The sequence below is a fragment of the Lagenorhynchus albirostris genome, chromosome 7 (assembly GCF_949774975.1).
Source record: "Lagenorhynchus albirostris chromosome 7, mLagAlb1.1, whole genome shotgun sequence".
Taxonomy (NCBI): Eukaryota; Metazoa; Chordata; class Mammalia; order Artiodactyla; family Delphinidae; genus Lagenorhynchus; species Lagenorhynchus albirostris.
In genome coordinates this window covers 8507770-8531816 of record NC_083101.1, presented here as the reverse complement: position 1 = coordinate 8531816, position 24047 = coordinate 8507770, and the positions used below count along the sequence as shown (strand labels likewise).

The following is a 24047-nucleotide window of genomic DNA, read 5'->3' as shown; positions in this document are numbered from 1 at the left end:
AGACAAGGTTCTGACCCGAAAGTCGAAGCCAATAGCAAGGTGATCAGGAAAGCTTAACGGCAAAGATAACCTCTTCCCAAAGCAGGTGCACTGTTACTGGGGCCCTCCAACTTTGGTCCATGTTTAAAGATACCCTGACTCGGGACTTCCCTGGTGGTCCAGTGGTTAAGACTCCATGCTCCCAATGCAGGGGGCTTGGGTTCGATCCCTGGTCAGGGAACTAGATCCCACATGCCACAACTAAGACCCGGCGCAGCCAAATAAATAAATATTTTAAAAAACAAAAAAAAAGATACCCTGACTCTACTTTCAGAGATTCTGATTCATCAAGTTTGAGGAGGGGCCTGGGGATTTTTTCCAATACCATCATTTCCAATGATGGTTTGGAAATCACTGTACTGATATACTGATTAGTTGAAATGACAGAAAACATTTGGAGCCATGAGGGCTTCACCAGGTCCAGCTGTCTCCGTTCCTTATCTTCAATGATAGGGCAGCATGGGAACCTGAAAATTTAGCCTGAAATTACTCCTGTTTCATTAAAAAAATTTTTTCAAATCATACTTGTTGATCCTGCTGTTGTTTTCTTGCCCGATAAACTGAAAGCGATCTCTGTTCTGTCAGGCGCTGAAACTGAAATCCATCGTGAGAGGGGATGCCCCATCAAGCTTGGTGGCAGCGGGGATCTGTAAAAAAGAGGTGAGTCGATGACGCTTTCAAGTTCAGCTGTGAATGTCCTTTGTCCTCAGTGAAGTTATTGAGATTCTTAGAAAGGTTTGTGGAGCAGGAGAGGAACAGCTTGTCAACAGCAGAGCCCGCAGGGGAAGCCCCAGTTAAAGCTGGGCAGCATCTAGTGAGAGCCTCCCTGTTTCCGTATCGTGCCTGTGCCTTTGCTTGAAGGAGCAGAGCTGCTAGACTGGACCTGGGCAAGCAGACTGGGCTTAGCAGTGCTCCTCAAGCCCTGTGTGCCTACAGACCACCTGGACTTCCTGACCAAGTGCACGTTCTCATCAACAGCTCTGCGTGGCAGGGCCAAGATGCTACAGTTCTAACAGGATCTCAAGTGGTGCCTGTGCTGCTGACCATGGACACACTAAATGGCAAGGCTCTAGGGCAGTATTTCTCAAGCCTTAGTGTGTGTTAGAATCACCCCCAGAGTTTCTGATTCCGTCGGTCTGAGTGGGCCCTGAGAATGTGCATTTCTAACAAGTTGATGCTGATGGTGTTGGTCAGAGGACCACAGCTGAGCAAACACTGCTTCCTCTACAGTTCATTCAGCCAAACCAATAATTCTGTGGCCTGAATATCTGCTTCTCATTTCCACTTTCTGTGGAAAAAGAACTAGGTGGTCATCAAGCATACAAGAGAAAACAATGAAAACAAGTCGCAGTACAAACTTACTGTTTGCACGATTTTGTACTGTAAAGCCCATGCCCTACATGCTGAAATATGTCTATGTTCAGAATAGGTAAAAGGTAGTTAAATGGAACAAATCCACAGACATTGCATCACTGGAGAAATGGCCATCGTAGAAGCAGAAGAATTACGAATACCTCTGCTTTCGCAATAAAGGTATGGACGATCTGTATCTGAATTGCAGAACATACAAACTTTAAAGTCTGGTTTCAAGAAAATGATGAGCTCAAAATACAACTGATGCGGGAGAACCACAGCCAATTTCAGACAAGACCGATGGCAAAGCATCTTTTCCAAAGGTTCCAAAGGTTGCAAAAATTCCCACTATCTGCTTATTCCTATGAATAGTAGAATTTGCAGTGTTGTCAAGCCCTTTATAGATAACAAATTCCAGTAAGACTTAGTAACCTTCTTAATAAGAAGTTCTTAGGTGTACATAAAAATGAAAGTAACTTGTTCACCGGTAAACGACAAAGAAAGAGCTTCCATGTTTTGGATCAGTGCCTGACCTACCAGTGGGCCACGGCCATCCTTGAAGAAGCACTACTCGACAGGCCCTCATGGACTGTGGTGCAGTTGGCTCTGCAGAGGCCAGAGTCCCACATGCTGTTCCCGAGAGTGCTCCACTTGCAGAGCATGGGCATTGCCAGCCTCCTAGGCATCCATCATTTCATGAGCCGTGTTAATGTCCTTAGCAGGGAGCCAGGAAAGAGTTCTGGCCTTGGGCAGGAAGGCCCGAAGACCACACCATCGCCCTCAGAATCTGCACCAGGCCCGTCATGTGGCAGCGGGGAGTCCAGTGCAATGATAAATGCCATCAGGCCTCAGACCAGAGCGTCTGTGGGTCTGGGGCTGAGTTCTCATCGCCGACACCTCCTACGTGATGGCCTCAGACTCTTGCAGTCCCCAGCCACTTTGAGGGCCCGTGAACCCAGTGGACCCCATGCCCCCAACACACACGCTCCAGCCCATTAAAATTACGAATGGCACCTATACAGCACGTTGAACACAGTTTCAGGGCTTCACGGACCTCCCTAAGCCCCCCTGGATCCTTCAGGGCCCCTAGATCTTCTGGGTTAAAAACCCCAGTTCTGCAGAAGTGTTCTGATCTTGTGTCCTGCACGCAGAGAACATTCTGTTATTTGGAGTTGGCTTTCCACCTTGGTGTCTAATGCTCTAGCGTCTGTGTCTGTCGCCCAGTTGGCATTTACATTGGCTTTGCTTTTGAATATCCTCCTGCTCTAAGTCACAAACTCAGAATTTCCAGAAATCTTAGGGAATTGCCATTCCGAGTAATGACCTGCACTTGTGCAGCCCTCTTTCAGTTTATAAAATATCTTCACATTCTTTGTGTGATCTTTTCACCACAGCCTGAGCCTCATCTTAGCAATTAGAATATTCATTTTGCGGCTGTTAGGTTTTATAAAGGGAAAGCATACATCTCTAAGACAGCAATAATGCACACAGTGTTTACCCTCATCCCAAATGACACCCTTGCAGGTGACCTCAGAGCCATCGCTTCTACTTTGAGTGTGCGAGCGTGTGCTCACCCGGCCCATGCAAACACACCTACGCATGCACACGGGCTCTTGTACAGCCCCAGGTAAAAGTGAAGACGTGGGACTTCAATTCGTCCCTGAGAATCTCCACAGACTTCCTTGTCCCTTGAGGGCAAGCCACATGCTTTGGAGGGAAATTAATGGTTTCGTTGAGAATGTCCCTGATTCTGGTGTGGCTCAGAAGCCACGAACAGCGCCTGCAGACTCCAGGCATCGGCGGCAGCTCCGAGGCAGCAGTGAGGGGGTGCTGACTCTTCCTGCCCGACATGGAATGAAACTAAGGATGCGAGTTCCGTGATATGAATGTGTCACATGGGGGAACACGAGTGGGTTTCATCAACAGCCCTCGCCATGTTCCTACAAACAGGTGTTATTTTTTTCTTGAAGATTTGCAGCCTTAAGTGGGTCAGTAAGCATTTTCATGTTAAGACGATGTCAACTTCTTGCATTGTGTACGGTTTAATAATTTTGCCGAATCAGCAACACAGGAATCTGACTTTGTTTAGAGAGTTGGGTGGGACTTCCTCTTATAATAAAGAGAAACGTTTGCTTAGGAAACGTTACCAATGCTCCGATTGCCCCTGTGGGGTGTCATTACGATATAGACTCTGGTCACGGTGCCAGAAACGTGTGACTCCAGCCTTTTCCTATTGCGTGCGTTTCTGGAAGGAGACTTTTCTTCTTAAGGAAGGTAACTGAGTCAGAGCCCTTCTAGCTCCCAGGGTCTGAGGGCATCTGTGTTGCTGTTTTGGGTGGTGGTGTGCTGTGCGTTTCCACCTATGGGCCTGTGTGTTCTTTCTGGTGCACTTACCTTCTGATGCTTGGTTGCCTCGCAGCCTTGGGAGCCCCAGTGTTTCTGCAGTAATTTCCCTCACGAAGCCGTGTGTGCAGATCCCTGGGGCCAGGCCTTGCTGGTTTCCACTGATGCTGGCGTCTTGCTAGTGGATGGTTAGTGAGTAGCTGCTCCTTCAAATGTCTCTCTTTGTATAACTTGTAGTGCTTCTAAGATGGGTGACCACCGATCAGCTCCCTTTAGATAAATGGGTCCTCAGCAGTGTCCTTAGCAGAGCTTTATTTCCTTAAAAATTACTCCCTTGTTTTCAACAGGCAAGCCAGGGCTGTGGGAGGTGGGGGTTGGGCGCGGGCATGCATGACAGTTTCATCCCTTCCGATTAGTCTGTGGATATCAAATAACATGCAAGGAAAATCTCCTTTGCGGCAAATACTTATCATGAGTCCAAAATTTTACTTTAAATTGACAAGGGCAGGGCTTCCCTGGTGGCGCAGTGGTTGAGAGTCCGCCTGCCGATGCAGGGGACACGGGTTCGTGCCCCGGTCCGGGAGGATCCCACATGCCGCGGAGCGGCTGGGCACGTGAGCCATGGCCGCTGAGCCTGCGCTCCGCAACGGGAGAGGCCACAACAGTGAGAGGCCCACGTACTGCAAAAAAAAAAAAAAATTGACAAGGGCAGGTTGTTATTTAGAGCCGCTGTCTCAGGGATATGCTCTCTCTCTTTTTTTTTTTTTTTTTTTTTTTTGCTGTAAGCGGGCCTCTCACTGTTGTGGCCTCTCCCGTTGCGGAGCACAGGCTCCGGACGCGCAGGCTCAGCGGCCATGGCTCACGGGCCCAGCCGCTCCGCGGCATGTGGGATCCTCCCGGAGCGGGGCACGAACCCGTGTCCCCTGCATCGGCAGGCGGACTGTCAACCACTGCGCCACCAGGGAAGCCCGATATGCTCTCTCTTGAAGTGCTTTTTTTTTTCTTTTAAGATTTCTAATTCGAAAAGTACTCAGTATCCAAAATAAACAATAAGAATCTTAGATAACCTGTATTTGGTGGATAGAGAAACAAATATTCTGACAGGAAGACAGATCTCATCTCAATATAAAACCAAACTTTACACAGCCGGATGGGTCAGCCTGCCCCCAGGGAGGCGGTCAGCTCCCTGTCACCACAGATCAGTCACCAATCAGACATGACCTTGGCAAGGATGCCATAGAGGGCATTCAACTTCGAGTGGGGATTTAATTTAGCCTCAAGGACTGTGTGGTCCTTTCCAGCAGGAGGCCCCTTGGATTCTTCCAGACTCCTAATGAATGATAAAGGAGCTAAACACTAGTAGCAAGTCATGTCCTGGGGCTTCAGAGGGAGCCGTAGGTGTAGAGACAGCATCTTCCAAGGGCACATCCTCCGTGCCCAGGAGCAGGCTGCCCGGTCTCTGGTTACCATAGTGATGCTTTATGAGCATCCTGAAGGCCACCTCCTGTGAGAGTAACGTAACGGCCTAAAACTGCAGCATCTTCCCATCCTTGGCCTCAACCTTTACTCCCTCCTCAGTCCCTGACTCAGCACGTGTTCCGGCCCCGTGCTAGGTGCCTCCTGTAGGACGATGAGAGGTGGACAGGACTTTATAATGGACTTATTTCTGACCTTATCTGTTATTTTTGCTATATCTTTAAATGTTGTATCCATAACATAATTTTTTAAATTCACATATATACACATATATAATTGTGTATATAACTAATGTACTAAAAGCCAGATAACTTAAAATTCAGAATTTAAATTAAGTATTTCATTTTAGAAACTTTTATAGAACAATTAGAAAATCTTTGTGATATTGAAGAAAACCTCTCTGAGCTTCAGGTTTCTCTAAAGTGGGGGTAATTTTTTAAGTAGCTAAAAAATAGTTTATAATAATGGGAAATGATGAACTAAACAAAATAAGGATGATGATCCTAACCGCAAGGGAGGAGATGCGGACGTTACACGAAGTTACTTACTTACCTGTAAGTGCTTGAAGCGGCGTCTGGCACACAGCAGTAACTTACCAAACAGTCGCTGTCATCATTACTCTATCCCTATGAACTTGCCAGAAGGTAACAAAATCTATAGATTTTGCTCAAAGTGCAACCAGATAAAAGAATTTATTAAAAAAAACAAACCTTAGGGGTTTAGTCTAGTCTCTTAGTTTTACAGATGAAGAAACGGAGGCCTAAAGGAATGATGTGACTTGCCCAAGGCCATACAGCTGGTTAGTGGCACATCTGGAACCAGAACCCAGAGGTGATTCCTTGTCCAGTGCTCTCTCCACTAAACCAACTACATTTTATTAAAATTAAATTAAACTCTACCAATGTTACTGTCTTTACCTTGAAGCAGATTTCCAAGACTATACCCCTGGGCAAATAATTATGAAAAGTTTTGTGATGAAAAGAATGTCAAATTCTACCTGTTTGCCTTTTTAGGAAAGAGAAGGTATGTTTCATAGTGACTATTTGTAAGGCTTGACTAAAAACAGAAAAAAAAATTCTGTTTGAGTTGCTTCTATGTAAATGTAAAATCCAAACCAAGATTACCAAGTCCCTTTCTGCAATTTTCACCTTTACGTATCCAAAATGTAATGGAAGTGTCAGATATAAGGATTATTGTGACCGCCAGGAAATTCTTTTCTTTCAAACTTGAGGGACGTTGTCTTAACACAGGTGGTAGCCATATACACCCACCACCAGCTTAGAGGTATTACTCACATTATTACTTTCATGTCCTAGTTATGCAGTAATGCATCCCTGTTTGCCTTTGCTAAAAAGAGAATAACCCTTAAGGCTTTCTTTGTATTCCTTGTTCTGCTTTTAAGCCATAATTCTCTTGTTATTTCTTTGTTTACCTTTTTCTTGTCTACACTTAATTGTATTATGAATTATCTCTGTGAGTGAATCTCTCCATTTCGTTTCAAGCCAAGTTCTACTCTATCCCATTAGCCTCTGCTTAATTTCATTAGACTTACCCCCTTGAGAGTCTGCTCCTTTCAAGGTCACTATTAAACATCAAGATTCTTTGCATTCTAAGTGTAGCAAAACCTACTCTGAAGGGAGACTAAATACTGATTAAATATGCTATCACCATTTGTTTTGGTTTTGCAGTAATAGAAAAGCCAGCTCTAAAAGATAGTTTCTTCGTAAAGAGATTACAAGAAGGAAACCATGTTATGAAATAGTCATTGAATCCACGTCACTTTCTCATATCCTTTCCTTCCCTTCCTTCCTGTGCTGTATATAAACCTGTTTAGCCACCTGAGAAAGACTGGAGAATAAATGCTAATTTACTCTGTACATAGTCAGGCAGCCACACGGTATCCCTCTGTTTTAACTGTAAAATGAAGTGCTTCTGTCACATTAATTCCTTACGGCACAGTTTTCCCGTGCTCACCCCATCAATCCACAGGGGTGCAGTGCTGTTTCTAGGCTACAACACTGGCTAAGAGCCCAGACTTTGTCCTTGCACAGACTTGGGTTCCGCAAGCTCAAGACGTGAGTTTAGACAATTTTCTATCACCTCTGAGCCTCAGGTTCTTCATTTGTTAAATGGGAGTATTAGAAGTTCCTACCTAGTAGGGTCATTGGGAAATCTACATTAAATGACACATAAAACACTTAGCATTAAGGCCTGGCATGTAGGAAGCCCTCAGTGTATGAGAACTGTCATTCACAAAATGAAACAAGCATAGTCACTTAGTCAAACATAGAGATGGGTACTGGAATGATCATCTCATGGTTTGAAAAATTGAGTCTGCCCCCGCAGACGCACAAAGAGCCTGAGAATCAGTCCTCTTGGGAAGGCCTGGGCTAGAGGAGCAGGAAAGTGTTTGATGGGCTGTCACAGAACTTACATTAGCCCCGATCATGAAGCGCAACTAGAGCCAAGCCCTCTGGCTAGTAAGAGCCTAGCAGGCTCTGTGCTCTGACAAAGACAGAGCTCTCACAGGCCTGCAGGAGTGGGATGATAAAAGCTCTGCTCCCTCCTGGGCACCATCCAGGGAGGGACGAACTCCCAGACAGCCAAGATCCTCAGGGCCTCTCACACCTAAATTACAATGAAGGAAGCACCCACACCCACAGCCGAACACTTGAAGACCTAACTGTCTTCAAAGTGCAGGTAAAGAGTCAGCTAGACAGTTCTGCCTAATACGTCTACACCATCCTGGGACATCGTTGCCTTGCCCTGAGTCTGTGTCAAGCTCAGAACAGACCCTTTGCTTATGGAACAGCCTTAATTCTTTTAGCCCTCTTTGTCCAAGGGACCCCCAGGAGCAAAGTAATGGCTAGCAATTTAAGATCCCAGTAAGTAAGCGTAAAAGCAAATCCTATGTATAATTGCAGCGTCTTTAATCATCGGTTTACCTGACGTCTTCCCAAACGTTTCCACTAAAATTCGTTTTTTCCTGTTATTTGGGAAACGTAATTGATATTTCTCTCTTCTTTTATTTATTTATTTATTTTTTTTGTGGTACGCGGGCCTCTCACTGCTGTGGCCTCTCCCGTTGCGGAGCACAGGCTCCGGACGCGCAGGCCCAGCGGCCATGGCTCACGGGCCCAGCCGCTCCGTGGCATGTGGGATCCTCCCGGACTGGGGCACGAACCCGCGTCCCCTGCATCGGCAGGCGGACTCTCAACCACTGCGCCACCAGGGAAGCCCTCTTCTTTTATTTTTGTCTAAAAAGGAGATTTCATATTCCTATATGGAGAAATACTGAAAATTTATAGGTAAATTACTATTGACGCGGACATAGGGCATGTTGCAATACGAAGTTTGTTTTTATTTTATATACAAAAGGAAATTCTAATTTTGCTTTCTTGAGAAATATGCAAGATAACCTAAGATGTGCTGTGATTTCAAACATGACAAAAAGTCAGAAAATGCTCAAGAGAAATGGCTAAGCTTATTAGCATTTTTTAAAACTTGGTATTCAGTTCTTTGGAATAATCCCAGCAAAAATTGGAATTGGGAGATGCTGCTTTTTCTTTGATGAACATTGAGGAGAAGAATACAGCTTAGGGGCCCTGTATGGAGTTGTGAATGCCTTTGGGAAAGAAATGCCAGGCCTTCTCCCTGAGCTAAGAGGAGACTAGTGCTTGAACTTTCTGGGTAGCCCTTATGAAAGCTCTAGAAACTGTCCTCCTTCCTCACCTAGGGAGAACCGGGGTCCAAAACTACCCACAGGCACGTTTTGTAGGTTCTAGAAAGTGTGGGCTGGGTTGCAGCATCGGGTAACCAGGTTTCCTCTTCCAGGTGACCTTCCATCAGTGCCAGTGTTTGACAAAACTCTGCCCGTGAAGCAGATGCATGTGCTGGAGGCTCTGGACCTTCTGATTTTCAGAGCAGACAAAGGTGGTACTCCTCTCCAGGTGACGTTTTCTGGGAGGAAGGGAAGCGTGTAGCCTGCAGCCGACACAAGGGTCGTGGGGCTCTGGCTGCATCAGTGGTGCCAGCTGTTTCTTCTCCTGGTGCCCAGGGCTCGGGGGCCTTGGTGGCCCATATGTCCTCTGAGGAGGGGATGGTGAGGGAGAGGGGGGGGCATCCTAGATTGCATCATTACATAAAGGCGATGCCGGGTTGCTCCTGGATTCTGGAACACCTCAAATTCTGATTCCTCGAGCAGTGGTTTTCCTATACAATCCACCCTTTCAGTTCTTCCAGGTCGCCTTACTTTTCCATCCATCTCCTCTGTCTGCTTTATCCCACCAGGGAAAGACGCCCGCCTCTTTGTCTTCAGGCTGAGCGCTGTGCAGAGGGGCATTGAGGGCAAGCAGGCCGTGAAGGGCAAATATGACTGCAGAGAAAACAAGCTGGAGAAAACCAAAGGTGACTCGATTCTTCATATTTTGGTGGTTTCCGTCCAATTAATCTTTTTCTCAGACTGCCCAGATTTTACTGAAAAGAAAAATGAGTGGGAGTTTGATTTTATTTGTTTTCACTTGGAAACATCACAAAGGTAGCGTCACTGCTTCCCTAAGACAGCTTGAGTGATAGAAAAGCAGGTTGAGGACTCAAGGAAATTCTAGGTCTGGTTTGACAAGTTTGGGAATGAGTTAAGCTCTATGAGCAAACCTGTGAAAAGAGACTTTTAGACTTTGATTCCCGGAACTCTGATCACCCTTCACTTTAGTTCATATCATGTAATGGGTGTGAAGCTAAGTCCACAAACTCTACTAGAGAGGGAACATGACTTCCTTAATTGTCCTGTAATTCAACCTAATTTCTATTTCAAGTCCCCGCTTTGCCTAGTGGCGGGAACGTTTCTTAGTCATTTCACTGGGTTATGCTTAATTTCCGGGGTTCTTAGGTATTACCAAATTGTCAAAGCTTGGGGGCTTCCCACCTCTGGTAGTGTGTTCAGCATCATTGATTTCTCTTCCCAGGCTGCCACTTGTATGCCATGAACACTCACCATAGCAGAGAGCTGAGGATTGTGGTTGCCATTCGGAATAAACTGCTTCTGGTCACGAGGAAACATAGCAAGCCAAGCGGGGTGACCGGCATGTCACTGTTATCTCCCCTGCCCGAGTCACCTGTTGAAGAATTCCAGTACATCAGGGTAGGTTTTCTCATCAGATCGCTTGGCTCCCGGCCAAGGTGTCACGAGGCGGACTCCCTCCTTCCACCCAGAGTCTGCCATCCACTGGCGTTCAGGAACTGACTGGGGAAGCCCTCGCCTGTTGCCCTGGCTTCCCCAGAAGACTAAGGTGAACAGGGCTTTTCCGACTCCAGCTCATTCGTACCAGTGAGCACCCAAAGATGCTGCCCTAGTGGAGATCATTTTGAAATGTATAGAAATTTAGAATCATTATGTTGGGCACCAGAAACTAACACAGTTTTAAAGTCAATTATACTTCAAAAACAAACTCATGGAAAAAGAGACCAGATTCATGGTTACCAGAGGCAGGGGGTGGGGGGAGGAGGAAGTGGAGGAAGGTGGTCAGAAGGTAAAAACTTCCCATTGTAAGACAAATAAGTACAAGGGGGGTAATGTACAACACGAGAAATATAATAACACTGCTGTATGTTATATATGGAAGTTAAGAGTTCTCATCACAAGGGAAAAAAATTCTGTTTTCTTTTTCTTTTATTTTGTATTTGTATGAGGTGATGAATATTCACTAACCTACTGTGGTGATCATTTTATGATGTATGTAAAGTCAAATCATTATTGTACACCTTAAATTTATGCAATGCTGTATGTCAATTATATCTCAATAAAACTGGAAGGAGGAAAAAAAGGATGCTGTTCTAGGCCCTGGGGATACAGTAATGAACAACAAGAAAAAAGTGTCTTTTCTTGTGAAGATTGCTTTCTAGTTGCAGGACAACAGAAATAGGCCAATAAGTCTGAGTCCTGAGGATAACAGTAAAGTAGGGTAAGGAAACAGAGGATCGTGAATCGGGGAGGTAGGGGATCTCTTTTAGAAAGGGTATCTCAGAAGCCCTCTCAGAAAAGATTACCTTTGAGGGGAGATCCAGATGAAAGACGGGACCGAGTGATGAGGGTCTCTGGGGAAAGGGTCTCCGGGCAGAAGGGGAGCGGCCAGCGAGGGCCCAGTGGCCCGGCTCAAGGCACAGCCAAGAGGCTGGGCGGCTACAGCCGAGGGGACAGACAGGGGTCAGTGTATGGGGACCAGGTTCTCTTGGGCCCTGAAGGCCATTGCAAGGACGTTGGCTTTGACACCGAGCAAAAGGGGGAGCCATGTGAAGGTCTGAAGCAGAGCAGTGGCAGGTTTTAAAAAGGCCATGCTGGCTACTGGACAGAGGAGAGAGTAGGGGGCCAAGAGTAGAATAAGGAGTCCAGCTAAGAGGCTGATGCAGGGCCCTGGCAAGAGACGAGGTCAGCTTTGGTCCTTGGCAGGTGGAAAGGTGTGGTGGACAAAGCTGCCCCTTTGCCTGAGTCAGTAGGATTTGCTACTGGGCTGAGCGTGGAGCCTGTGAGAGAAGCCTCCTGGAGCATCAAGGCCCTTCCCGATCTTACCATTCTAGCTTTTTTAAAAGCTATGGTACAGGGACTTCCCTGGTGGTCCAGCGGTTAAGACTCCGTGCTCCCAATGGAGGGGGCCCGTGTTCGATTCCCAGTCAGGGAACTAGATGCCACATGCCACAACTAAAGATCCCGCATGCCGCAATGAAGATCCCGCGTGCCACAACTAAGACCCAGAGCAGCCAAATAAGTAAAACATATTAAAAAATAATAATAAAAACCATGGTACATTAAGGTGTCAAATATGTCAACCATTGGCCACTAAGGCGGAGTAGGCCCATAAGTGAGCTGAGAAGTTATTTTTGCCTGGACTTAAAGCTGCCTGAATTATGCGTTTCAGTTTCTGCTAATATGCAATTCCAGGGGACAGAATAGCAAAACAGTTAAAGCAAGTTACAATCTTGCTTTAAATAGGTGTTAGTCTTCTCATACAGTGCTTAGCCGTCTTTATGAGTATCTATGCCGAGCATGTGCATTTATATGGAGTATAAGCTCTGAAGTCAGGTTTCTTGAGTTCAAATCTTGGCTCTGCCACATATAAACTATGTGACCGTAGGCAAGTCATGTGACCTTTGAGCCTCAGTCTCCTCACCTGTAACACAGAATAACAGCCTTACCTACTTCATTAGGTTGTTATGAGGATTCAGTGAGAGCAGTGCCTGGAGCTGTTAACATTAGCTGTTATTATTATTATTATTAAATGACAGGACGGGACCAGACAGTCTAAAGGCTGACACAGGCCACACTGTTGAATTGCTTTTGTAAAATTGTTTCCTGGCCTCTCCCCTCTGCAGTGGACAGAGGGCTGAGCCTCGAGGACAGGCTGTAGAGAAGTCTGGCACCATCCCTCCCGTCCTTTCCCGCCTCTGCCTCCCCTGCAAGCACAGCGCTCTGCAGGGGCCTGGCGGGGGGACTCTTCTGCACGGGGGCGGGCAGTGGGGGGTTGATACGAAGGTGGCTGCTCTGTCCTCACCCCTTTCTCCTCCATCCTTGTCCACCACACAGGAGATCTGTCTGTCCGACTCTCCCTCGGTGATGACCTTGGTAGATGGGCCGTCGGAAGAGAGTGACAACCTCATCTGCGTGGCTTACCGGCACCAATTCGATGTGGTGAACGAGAGCACGGGGGAGGCCTTCAGGCTGCACCATGTGGAGGCCAACAGGGTCAGTTGACAGATATGGGGGCAAGTGGGAACCTAGAAGGCTAGGAGTTGTGTCTTCTAACTTTGTCATGCCGTGATGAGGATTTCTTTAAAATTGTGTATTATTTATCATATCAGTATCATGCGATGTACTATTTAGGCTGCCATCTTTGTAGGTCCAAATGGTTCAGTATAATGTAACTGCCCATTGCCCTGTCAGTTTCTCCAGGCCTCCCCCTGCCATTCCATCCTTCCCAATAAAAGAGGAATGAAGAGTCAAAAAGCTAAATGTAAAGAACTGAGTAAATGAGGACATTTGTTTGGTAATTCGTACTGGAAGGGCCTTTGGAGAGTAAGGTTGCTCTCAGAGGACCTGCAGACCCACAGCGTGGGGCCTGGGTGGCAGGGGAGGGTACAGCCCACGTCTCCATCCCCTTAGAGGCTGTTAGGAAAAGAAGGAGGGATGAAACACCATTAGGAGAGAGAGAAAAAGCAGATCAGCACTGGGGGTCCTTACCTCCTGGCCTGAGCTGCACAGAGAACAACCATGTCCTGGATTTGGACAAAATCTAGGGCCCACCCGAAACTGCACTGAAGCACGAAAGAGGACCTCGTGGGTTCCGAGCATCAGCACCCGGGAGTGCCTGTCACTGCGCTGCTCCACACAGACAAGCAGGTCACAGAGCTCTTCAGCCCATGTATCTCCATGAAGCAGCTCAAGGCCTGATAACACTTGAGCCACTTGAGGACTGCATGGTGCAGGGCCAGCGCTCTGGCTTAGGTTCGAGGACACAGCAGAACAAGGACGTTGTCTCCAGGGAGAACGTTGTTCCTGATGAGAGTTTCCAAACCCACAGGCTTCCCCCAGTCCTGTTCAGATCTGTCAAAGAGACTGAGGGATTTAATTATACTTTATCAGAAATTTAAAAATACAATTTATATTTGGACAAGCCCTACCTAAATATGCACTAAAATTGCTAATTACTGTACGAAGAAGACTTAACACCTGATGAAAGGAAGATCTTAAAAAATAGAAAAGTCAGAAAAAGAAGCATCTAGATATAGTTAGGGCTCCTTATCTTCAGCTGTTGTCAATTACAGCTTAGTTGTCCTTTCACGTATATATACTGGTGGCACCCAAACTAGTCTTCAGTTGGAGTCATCGGGGAGCTTCAAATGCTACCGATGCCCGTGTCCCACCCACAGAGATTTCATCGGCCTTGGGTGTGGCGTGGGCTTTAGAATTTTCAGATGATCCCCAGGTGATGTGGGAAAGTTTGGGAACCACTGGTACACGCTGCTTCTCAACTCTGGCTATAATTGCCTAGAAAGCTTTAAACACATCAGTGCTCTGATACACCCAGATCAGTTAAACGAGAATTCCCGGGTGTATGCTATGGGAATCAATTGGTCTTGAGTCTCCCCCAGGTGATCCTAATAGAGACCGAGGAGAAGGAATCTATCCTGAAACTCTCCCTAACTTAAAGCCAGGACTCCCGTCCATCCCAGCAGCCGGGAATCTATAATCTCTTCCAGCTGCTGACTTCTGAGGAGGAAGGGTCCAATCTGGCCTTTGAAAGTTCTTGCCCCTTCTTGCTTTTCAAAACTCTGTACAACCAGACAAAAGAGGCAGAAAAAGGCGGGTCTAGCAGGTCTTTGTTGAATCAATCCTTCCCTGGCAACTAGTCTCTTAAGATTCATGAAGGCCCAGGAAAAAATGTGTTAAAGTTTTCTTTGATGACTTCTGTGTTTGTTTCTCTGAAAGCTGTGAGAAACAGTCCTAAATTTTTCTGTCCTTTCTTCGATATGCTTTTTAAAGCAAAGATACAAAACTTTTCTCTAAGAGAAAACGTTTAAAAACATATTTTTGTTGTTAAGCATGTCCCCTGGATCTGAGTGGGTCAGTGTGCTTAGTCCCTCCTAGTGCAGTGGTCCCAACCTTTTTGGCACCAGGGACCAGTTTCCTGGAAGACAGTTTTTCCACGGACGGGGGCTGGGGGGAGGGATTGTTCAGGCGGCAATGCGAGCGGTGGGCAGCGGCAGATGAAGCTTCACGTGCTCACCCTCTGCTCACCTCCTACCGTGCTGCCCGGCTCCTAACAGGCCTTGGACAGGGGGTTGGGGACCCCTGTCCTAGTAAATCAGCAGCTGCTGTGTTTGCTGAGCAGGCAGAGGTACTGAGACAGTGGCTTGTCTTTGTGAGGAATTTACTGTCCAGTTGGGAAGAAAAGCCCTAGAGAAATGAGGAGAGTAATGAGCATGCTTTCTAATAGCTGGTCAGAAGTGGCCTGCGGGAACAGGGTTACTTCCCACCAAGACGTTCCTGCAGGACCAGCCCCGAGTGCAGTGGAGCAGGAGAGAGGCTGACCCTCCTTGAGTCCTGGAGATTTAGTGCCTCAAGTTGCCCTCACTGCCTGCCTGCTCCGTGTGCGGCCATCCGGGCCGGCCTGGTTTCCTGTCCCTGTTCCTCCTCTCTTCTCATCCAAGACCCCTTGATTCCCACTGTAGGCTTCAAACCCACCTTAGGGTCTAAGACAATCCTAGCTTGAGAGAGGAGCTGTTTAAGAAGCACCAGAGCAGCCTTCTGAAAGTCAATGTCAAGTTCGTTTTACCAACAGGCCGACTGTGACCTACTGCCCCAGCTCCAACAGCCAGCACTGGCCTCCTTCCCAAAACAGAGGACTCCTCTGGAGGGAACTGCAGACCTGGTAACAGGATCTGGGTCTCTGGCTTATTTGCTGGGCCCAACCTGACTGTCTGCCCAGACCCCAGCTGGGCTCCATTGAGAGCTCACCCCGGAATCATGTGGGAAGGCTGGACACTGACCTCACAGTGGTGACCTCTTTCACTTGTTACAAGTGTGTGTTTTGAAGTTTCACAACCACAACATATGACTTTTATTATTTTTAAATGCCAATAAAATGAACTTTTTTTTTTTTTTGCGGTATGTGGGCCTCTCACTGTTTTGGCCTCTCCTGTTGTGGAGCACAGGCTCCAGACGTGCAGGCTCAGTGGCCATGGCTCACGGGCCCAGCCGCTCCGCAGCATGTGGGATCTTCCCGGACCAGGGCACGAACCCGTTTCCCTTGCATCGGCAGTCGGACTCGCAACCACTGCACCACCAGGGAAGCCCAAATGAACTATTTTTAATCAAGGAAAAAATAAAAAGCCAGTGCCTGTGTCCTACCCTAGACCTACTATATCTAGATGTCTAGGAGCGAGAACCCAGAATACGTATCTTTTAAAAGCTCCCTAGTTAATTCTCAGGTCCTCGCCTGGTCAAGAAACTGCTGCAGGAATGACTCCTGCCAGCGCCCACCCCCCGCCCCCCTGTCCTGGGAGCCGACACCAGTATCAACATCTGTATGTATATGGAACATGCATACACGAACCTGGCCTCACCTTGCTAAGTGTTAATAAAGTCTGACGAAATGCAATGGGGGACCTGAGGAAGCAGGGGTTGAGTCCATGCTGTGGTCTCTGTCCCTGAATTTTGGCCCCGTAGCCTTGACAGGAATGTGCTGTTCACTTCCCCGTTTCTGCAGAAAAGGAAACTGAGGCTCCGAAAGGAGGAGCCACATAAACCCCAAACCACACAGCTAGTAAGTAGCAGGGGCAGGACTTGAACCCAGGCTGCCTGCTCCCAAGGCCGTGCCCTTAAACCCAACCTGTGGCATCCACAGCCTCGTCACAGAGCGTGATGGGGAGAGCAGGTCCAGGCTGCAAAGCTGGCAGCCCTTGGCCACTCCCCTCAGGAAGTGCACAGCCTGGCAGAGCAGACAGCCACACCCTCTAGGGCTCGAAGCCTCTAGCTGAGATAAGTGTCATCTAACTGACAAGTACGGGGACACCTGAGGAGGAAGTGACTCTTAAGTCAAAGTGCTGGGGATGGGAGGGTTCCCTCCAGGGCCGAGGGGGCTCAAGGGCTGTTCCCTCCCGTGATGTACCCCACTGGTGCTGGTTCCATAGCTAAATAGTGCCACCAGCTGACATTATAGAGCGTTTACCAAGTACCAGGCCCTGCATGACCTCACGGAATCCTCAGCCCCTACAGGAGTGGATGTTCCAGTATCTCCCATTTTACACATGAAGACGCTGGGGTTCCGAGAGGTTCAACCACTGACCTAGGTGCGCGCTCCTCTCAAGTGGCAGAGTTGGGGTTTCATTGACCCGGTCGTGCGTTCGAGAAGGACGTACTCTGCTCCTGCCACTCGACAGACCCTGATCCAGGTGCTGAGATGTCACGTGAGCGGGTCGGCAAGGCCTCTGCTTCCTGGCGCTGAGATCCGGTGGGGAGGAGAGTGCCAGCAAACGAACCAACAAGCAGGGGATACCGGGCAGCCGCGCACGTCATGCAGATAATTAAAAACGAGGGCTGCGACCTACAGCAGCAGAGGAAGTATTTGGGATTTTCCCCCAGGTCTCTCTGATCCCAGAATCAGCACCTTGACCTCGGAGCCTCACCGTCTCCCACCCCCACGGAGCCCCACAACTCTTGGTTCTGGCCTTGGCCCCATTACAACATGCTTTGCGCGCCTGTATGCTCTTCTGACTTTTTCTTAAGGGCTGAGACCCGCCCTTTCATGTCTGTGTGCTTGATGGCATCTAGTACAATGCCAGGTGATACCGGGCGGGAGATGGGCCAGGGTTCCATTGCAGGGACTTGCCAGACACAAGGCAGAAGCCCTGGCTGAGGGTGGCCAGCGGGGCTTCAGCACAGTCGTGAGACCGTTTAGAGGAGACGGCTGCATTTGGGAGAGAGCAGTGAGGAGGAGGGCCTGGGGTGCGGAGGGGCCCCAGTGCAGTGCTAGGCAGCTCAGAGACTGGAAGGGGCTGGAGAGAGCTGGGAGACAAGGACACGCGCCCCTGCTGGAGAGGTCAGGCCTAGCCTGGGGCGCAGCAGGGGGTGAGACACAGAAGAGGATGCTGCTGGACTTGGGTGAGAAGGGGAGCCGCCAAGGCTTTGGGGCTAGCTCTGCTAACAGCAAGGAGGAGGCTTAGAAGGCAGCTAGTCATGTGCGACATAAAGATAGTAGCCTCCATGGAGTGTTGATTGTGTATCAGGCCCTGGCAAAAACGTGTGCCTTGTTTCATGGAATTCTCATGGTGATCCAGCAGTCAGGACTACCGTTATAGCGGTTCACAGGTGAAGACCTGGGGCCAGAAGTTAAGCCACTTGCGACAAGCCACAGAGGCAGCGAGTGGTACAGGCAGGATTGCAGCTCGGGGCTGTCTGACCAGCGTCATGCTCCCATCTGTTCCCCTACACTGCCTCCTGCGTTCCTGGGTATGGAACCTGTTGCGTTTGAGACAAAAGACTTAGGAATATGGGCTGGAGCTCTGAGGAGAATGTGTGCCTGAGGTTGTAGATCTAGAGATTCTGAGCAGAGTAAAATCTGAAGCTCTAAATGTGGGGATTTTTCTAAATGAGAGAAGAGCCAAGAAATGGAAGAATAATCTGAAGTGGGAGAGAGGGCCGGAGGGAGGAGACATCCCACGTCAGAGCCTGCAGATCTCTGGATGGAGAGATGAGCCATGGCCAAAGACCTCCAGGCTGGGGAGAAGGAAATCTTCATGGTGCTCAAGAGGGCAGTGTCCCTGGTGGTGCAGGAGGACAGACTACAAGGGCTGAGAAGACGAGTGAGGCAATGAAAGAAGCAGGAGATTTTTACAGGGTCAGAGTTTTGAAGCTCAAGAGGGGCCAAGGACACTATCAGGTTGAGAACGGTCTTCTCAAAAGCAGAAACGGAGGCCGGAGAAGAAGAGCTCGCCCAGGCCACAGAGCTAGGGCTTCCGACACTCTCTGCATCGTGTCATGCCGCCTCCCTGGAAGTGAAGGAGAGAGAAGAGGAGTGCAGACACGGTGATCCTGAGATTCAGAGATTGTGTTTGAAGCAGGAGGAAGTGGCCGAAGTGCAGGGGTGTTAAGCTTGGAAAAGAACCGGGGACCCAGTTCAGATCTTGGCTGGAGCACCCTTCTACCTGAGGCACTAGAGCGACTGCACCTCTCTGAGCCTCACTTTCCTCATCTGTAAAATGGGAGCAATGCCACGTACTTTAGGGGTTGATGTGAGAGTGAAACAAATACCCCATGTGAAAAGCTTTTGTGGACTGAGCCCACTGTATACATAAGAGGCCTGTCAATAGAGAGTGGCGATGTCCGCCTGCAGAGCTTCTCAAAGCGTGGGAAAAGAGGGTGCGAAAGTCCCCGTGGACTGCAGTCGTGGCCACCCATGTGGCATTGTGGGTGCTGGTGAGGTGGGAACGCCCCCCAGTGCCTGAGTTTACAGAAAGCCATAACTTGAGAAAGTCTTTTCATAGTGTCAGTGTCCAGCCTGCCCACTACCATTGCCCATTCTCATTGCAGGTTAATTTCGTTGCAGCTATTGATGTGTACGAAGACGGGGAAGCCGGTCTGCTCCTGTGTTACAACTGTAAGTAAAGGATGTGTTTTGATTTCTATTTGCTAAAATCAACTGTTTTTTTTGTTTGTTTGTTTTTTTCTGGACAATTTAAAGGGACTTAGCTTTCGATTTACCTGATGTATCGTTCCTGGGTCCTTAATTCCACTCCAGGGCATATCTAAAAATTGCCTTCCTGCCTGGATCTCCCAATACGCCAGACCTCCTGGTAAGACTGTGCAGGGGCCGCCTGGGGGTGTCTCCAGGACGTGGGAGTGATAGCAGTGGCTCCATCTAGGTAGCCCTTACTGTGTGCCACGCGCTGTGCTTCACCCACCTCAGTCACCGTTCCATTGACTTTTTCTGTTACTATCTGTCATCTGGAGGGAGGTAAGTCTCCTGAGGCCTGGAGCGGTGAACGGACTTTCTCAAGATTGTGCAGCTACAAATGGCAGAGCCCAGGTTCACATTTGGGGCCCTCTTGACTCCAGTGCCCCAAATTTTAACCACAGTTACTCTTGCCCTTTTTGGTATTTCTCGGGTGTTAATGAAATCAGCCTCAACCTGGCGTACCCGGCCTCAGCTGGGTTAGTTTGGGTCAGGTGGCAGGTGGGTTTCAGGCAGACCAAAGATATCAAATAGGGTCTTCAAGGATTTTCAGCGTTTCAAAAGCTAATGTGATACTACAATAAAAAGGATCTTTTTTTTCCTTTTTTTAGATGTTGAGGGTAGGAGTTTATTAATTTATTTATTTATTTTTGCTGTGTTGGGTCTTTGTTTCTGTGCGAGGGCCTTCTCTAGTTGTGGCAAGTGGGGGCCACTCTTCATCGCGGTGCGCGGGCCTCTCACTATCGCGGCCTCTCTTGTCGCAGAGTACAGTCTCCAGACGCGCAGGCTCAGTAGTTGTGGCTCACAGGCCTAGTTGCTCTGCGGCATGTAGGGATCTTCCTAGACCAGGGCTCGAACCCGTGTACCCTGCATTAGCAGGCAGATTCTCAACCACTGCGCCACCAGGGAAGCCCAAAAGGATCTTTTTAAGGCAAAGGTAGTAAGATATTTTCCGGATAAGCCTGCCCAGTCTAACTAAAACAATAAAATATATATTTTTCAGCCTAGAATTGTATCGATTTAGAGTGGTGATGCTGGTTATATCACATGGGGCAGATATTTTGATTAATTAATCTTTGATTAGTAAGTATGGAAATTTTCAGTAGAGAAATTTGTTTGATAAACATCCTCTTTCAAAATTCGAGATTTATGGGGAATCAGGAGAAGGTAGTCACAAGGAAAGAACTTCACCAATAACTCACTCTTTTAGGATATTTTATCCACAGATCTGTCTAAACCCTTCTCAAATTTGAAGCTGATTTTTATCATATGTCTGCTCCTTTCTAAAATATAACGTCCAGAAACCCAGAGTTTTCTATAGAGAAATTTTTATCTCAGATAAGTTAAAAACTTTTCTACATGCAGAAAGGGACTTTTCTTCAGGGAAATTTGTTTTAAAATTAGAACCTATACACTGTTCCCCACCAGCTGGATGGGGAAAGTCAAAGGAGGGAAGTCATAGATTCTGAACTGCTTCCCAGGCAGTGACTTTCTTAGAATCCTGCCCCCGCACCAGCCCCCGTTCAGGCGGCTCTTTTTAACCACAAGGGACGGCCCTCTCTGTGCCAGGCCCGAGTCGGGCTCTCGAGACACAACAGTGAAAGGCCCTGCCAGGGACACAGTGAGCTCACGCTTCAGGGAACAGCAGGCATGGGCGCCAGTTCATGGGTGTGAACAGGCTGCACAGCTCTGGGGTTCGAGAAACAGCTTCGCTTCCTTTTCTGAATCAGTTCAGTCTAATTTGGTGGCCCCTCCCCTCGGGTGCAGAGACCACCAGCACTGGTTATTGGAAGGGAGCGCCCTCTGCTTCCCTGGGGCTTATCCATTGGAAAGCACGGGGGGCCGGCGGGGGGTGCCTATGGACTGCAGTCCGGTCGCCTCCTCCAGGCCCGCGTGACCCCCTCTGAGGCAGGCGGAGGCCGGGTCTGGCCTCCCAGGCACAACACAGCCACCCGACCCGTCCAGGAGGCTCTGTGCTCAGGGGCCAGTGTCTCCTCCAGCCCAGCCCCTCAAAGCCCCCAGCAGGTTGCTCTCCCCTAGTGGGAGTAGAGGTGGGACAGGGGAGAGGAGAGGGGATGTGTGTAAGGGACCTGGGCCTTTAGAAACACAAGGCTGCTGTGTCCTTCCTGAGTCGTTCATTCATTCAGCAAATCTTTACCCAGCACTTCCGCTATCTAGGGGTTTCAGCAGTGAATATAAGCACAAATCCAGCCATCAGGTGGAGTTTACATTTTAAAGAGAGCAGGTAGACAATTAACAAGATAAATAAGAAACACATGCAGTTTGTTAAATGGTGCTGAGGGGAAATGAAGGGGGAAGAGGGGCCGGAAGAGGGGACGGACTGGGCAGGAGTTGGGTGTGCGGGTCACCGGTCACCAGTTACAGAGGGTGAGGAAGGCAGGCCTCGCTGGGAGAGGGGCGAGGACCGAAGACCCAAAAGGAGTCCAGGTATCAGGACTGAGTGTTGAACGTGAAGGTATCAGGGTGAGTGTTTCAGGCAGGGACGAGGGCAGGTGTAAAGACCTTGAGGAGGAACACTCCAGTACGGTCAAGGTGACCCCAAGATGACCCGTGATGACCTCAAGATGACTCATAACAGAGTGAGCGAGGGTGCGAGTGGATAAAAATGACATTGGCAAAGAGGACCAGACTCCAGCAGGGCCTGGTAGGTGAAAGGTCTTTGCGTTGCACCCTGGTGAGCAACTGGAGGCTTTTGAGCAGAGGGGCGACAGGGTCTGGGAGAGGAAAGCGGCTCCACCCCCGCCGTGGTGTGGAAGCGGGAAGGGCGGGGACTGCGCTCATCTGACGAGCACGCCAGGGCCTTGGGCCAGGACCGCCGCAGGGGAGGCGCTGAGCAGTGGTCAGGTCCTAGATGTGCTTTGCACGTGAGAACCAAGATAACGTGCGGTGAATAAAGTGTGGCTGTGAGGGGAAGAGAAAAGGAGGACTGCAGTCTGGGGACGTGAGCAGCTGGGAGAACAGAGAATGCCATTTACGGAGATGAGGGAGGCTTTTAGAAGAGCAAGTCTGGGGAGAAAGATCAAAAGTCCAATTATGACCCATCAGCACCTCTGAGATATCCCAGTGCAGACAGTGAGCGATCACCTGGTTCAAGTGCGGGCTCCGGAGAGGGCTCCCTGGGGGTCATTAGCAGGCAAGTGACCTTTACGGTCCTGAGACTAAAGAGATCACCCACTGGGAAGCGGGGAGAGACACGAGGAACCAGCAAAGTAGACTGAGGAGCGGCTGGAAGGACAGGAGAAAGTGGGGTGAGGCCCTGAGAGGCAGTGTTGAAGGGATGGTGACCCGCTGTGCCGTCTGCCTCTGGCAGATCGGGTCTGAGGTGGCGCTTGGCTTTACAAGGCCACTAGGAAACTTGACAAGAGCAGGTGTCTCTGGGGAAGAAGTGGGGACAAAAGCCTGATTGCACAGGTCAGGAGAGATTGGGAAAGAGGAAGTAGAGCCAGGGAGTCCAGACAAGTCTTCCAAAGAATTTTGCTTTAAGGGAAGAAGAATAAGGAAGAGTGTAACAGCTAGAGGAGGAAGAGAGGCCAAGGATTTTGTTTTCTTAAGGGTGGAATAAACAGCATGTGTAAGGCTGTCGGGAAAGATCCGATGGAGAAGGGGAAACTGCTGTGCAGGACAGAGGGGAGAAGTCCCTGAGGGGGCAAAAGCCGCGGGCCAGAGTGGAGAGGGGGTGAGCTGCACCCCACGGCATCCCGAGTTGTGGGCAGGACACAGCAGCTGGGGGAGCCGCTGCTGGGAGATCCGGGTGTCCTTCCTGAGCGCTCATTTTCTCAGGGAGCGAGGTCTTTAGCTGAGAATAAGGATGCTTTTTCTCCCCTAGTGAGTCCACTGTAGCAAAAACAGAACTGACTCTGGTGAGTTTTTCTGTCCCGATAACTCACTCTGTTAGAAGAACAGTGATGAGACAGTATAAGTTAACTGCTTGACAAGGCACAGTGGTCACATCAAAGGAGACCCGAAGCTTCAGGTGGGCCAGCGGTGGTCATCCCCAGCCTAGCCCACATCGCAGTGGGCAGCGGCAGCAGCTCTGGCTCCATGACCTCTGCCCTCTCACAGAGGGGCCACAGCTGTCGATTCTCACACTAGGAATGGCAAGAGACTGCTTCATGGCTGTGATGTTTCTTATTAGGGTGATGAAAATGTTATAAAATCAGATTGTGATGTTGTACACCTCTATAAACATACTACAGTTCATTGACTTGAAGGCTTAAAATGGATGAATTTTATGGTATATAAATTACATCTCAGTAAGGCTGTTTTTAAAAATAAGATTGTATGGCTAAAACGTGATGGGCTTCTGGAATAAAAGGGGCCTTTGTTTCTATGTGACCCTTCTCACTCGAAGAGGGTCTGAACCACCTGGACTTGTGTTTAGAGCTCAGAGCAAGCCAGGAACTGGGTAACTGAATTAACCTGGCCTTAATCTAATGCTGGCTCAGATTCACCAAGGTGACACAGGCACATGGCTTCAAATGTTCATAATAAAATGTTGGGGGAGTGGTGTACAGCTCCCGTCACACATGTCCTGCTGAGTGAGGCTCAGAGCGTGATCCCCTTGTAGGAGGCCTTCCTCCATCCAGGGGCTGC

General features: G+C 48.8%; 1 protein-coding gene across 1 annotated transcript in view; it reads left to right on the top strand.

Moving 5' to 3' along the window:
* The window catches only part of GARNL3 (GTPase activating Rap/RanGAP domain like 3), a 154332-nt gene that overhangs the window by 121312 nt on the left and 8973 nt on the right, over positions 1 to 24047 (top strand). The window contains exons 18-24 of the mRNA XM_060154318.1: positions 625 to 699; positions 3812 to 3923; positions 9046 to 9144; positions 9502 to 9618; positions 10176 to 10351; positions 12788 to 12946; positions 19292 to 19358. Coding sequence (XP_060010301.1) covers positions 625 to 699; positions 3812 to 3923; positions 9046 to 9144; positions 9502 to 9618; positions 10176 to 10351; positions 12788 to 12946; positions 19292 to 19358 — 805 coding nt within the window. The remainder of the gene's footprint in view (positions 1 to 624; positions 700 to 3811; positions 3924 to 9045; positions 9145 to 9501; positions 9619 to 10175; positions 10352 to 12787; positions 12947 to 19291; positions 19359 to 24047) is intronic.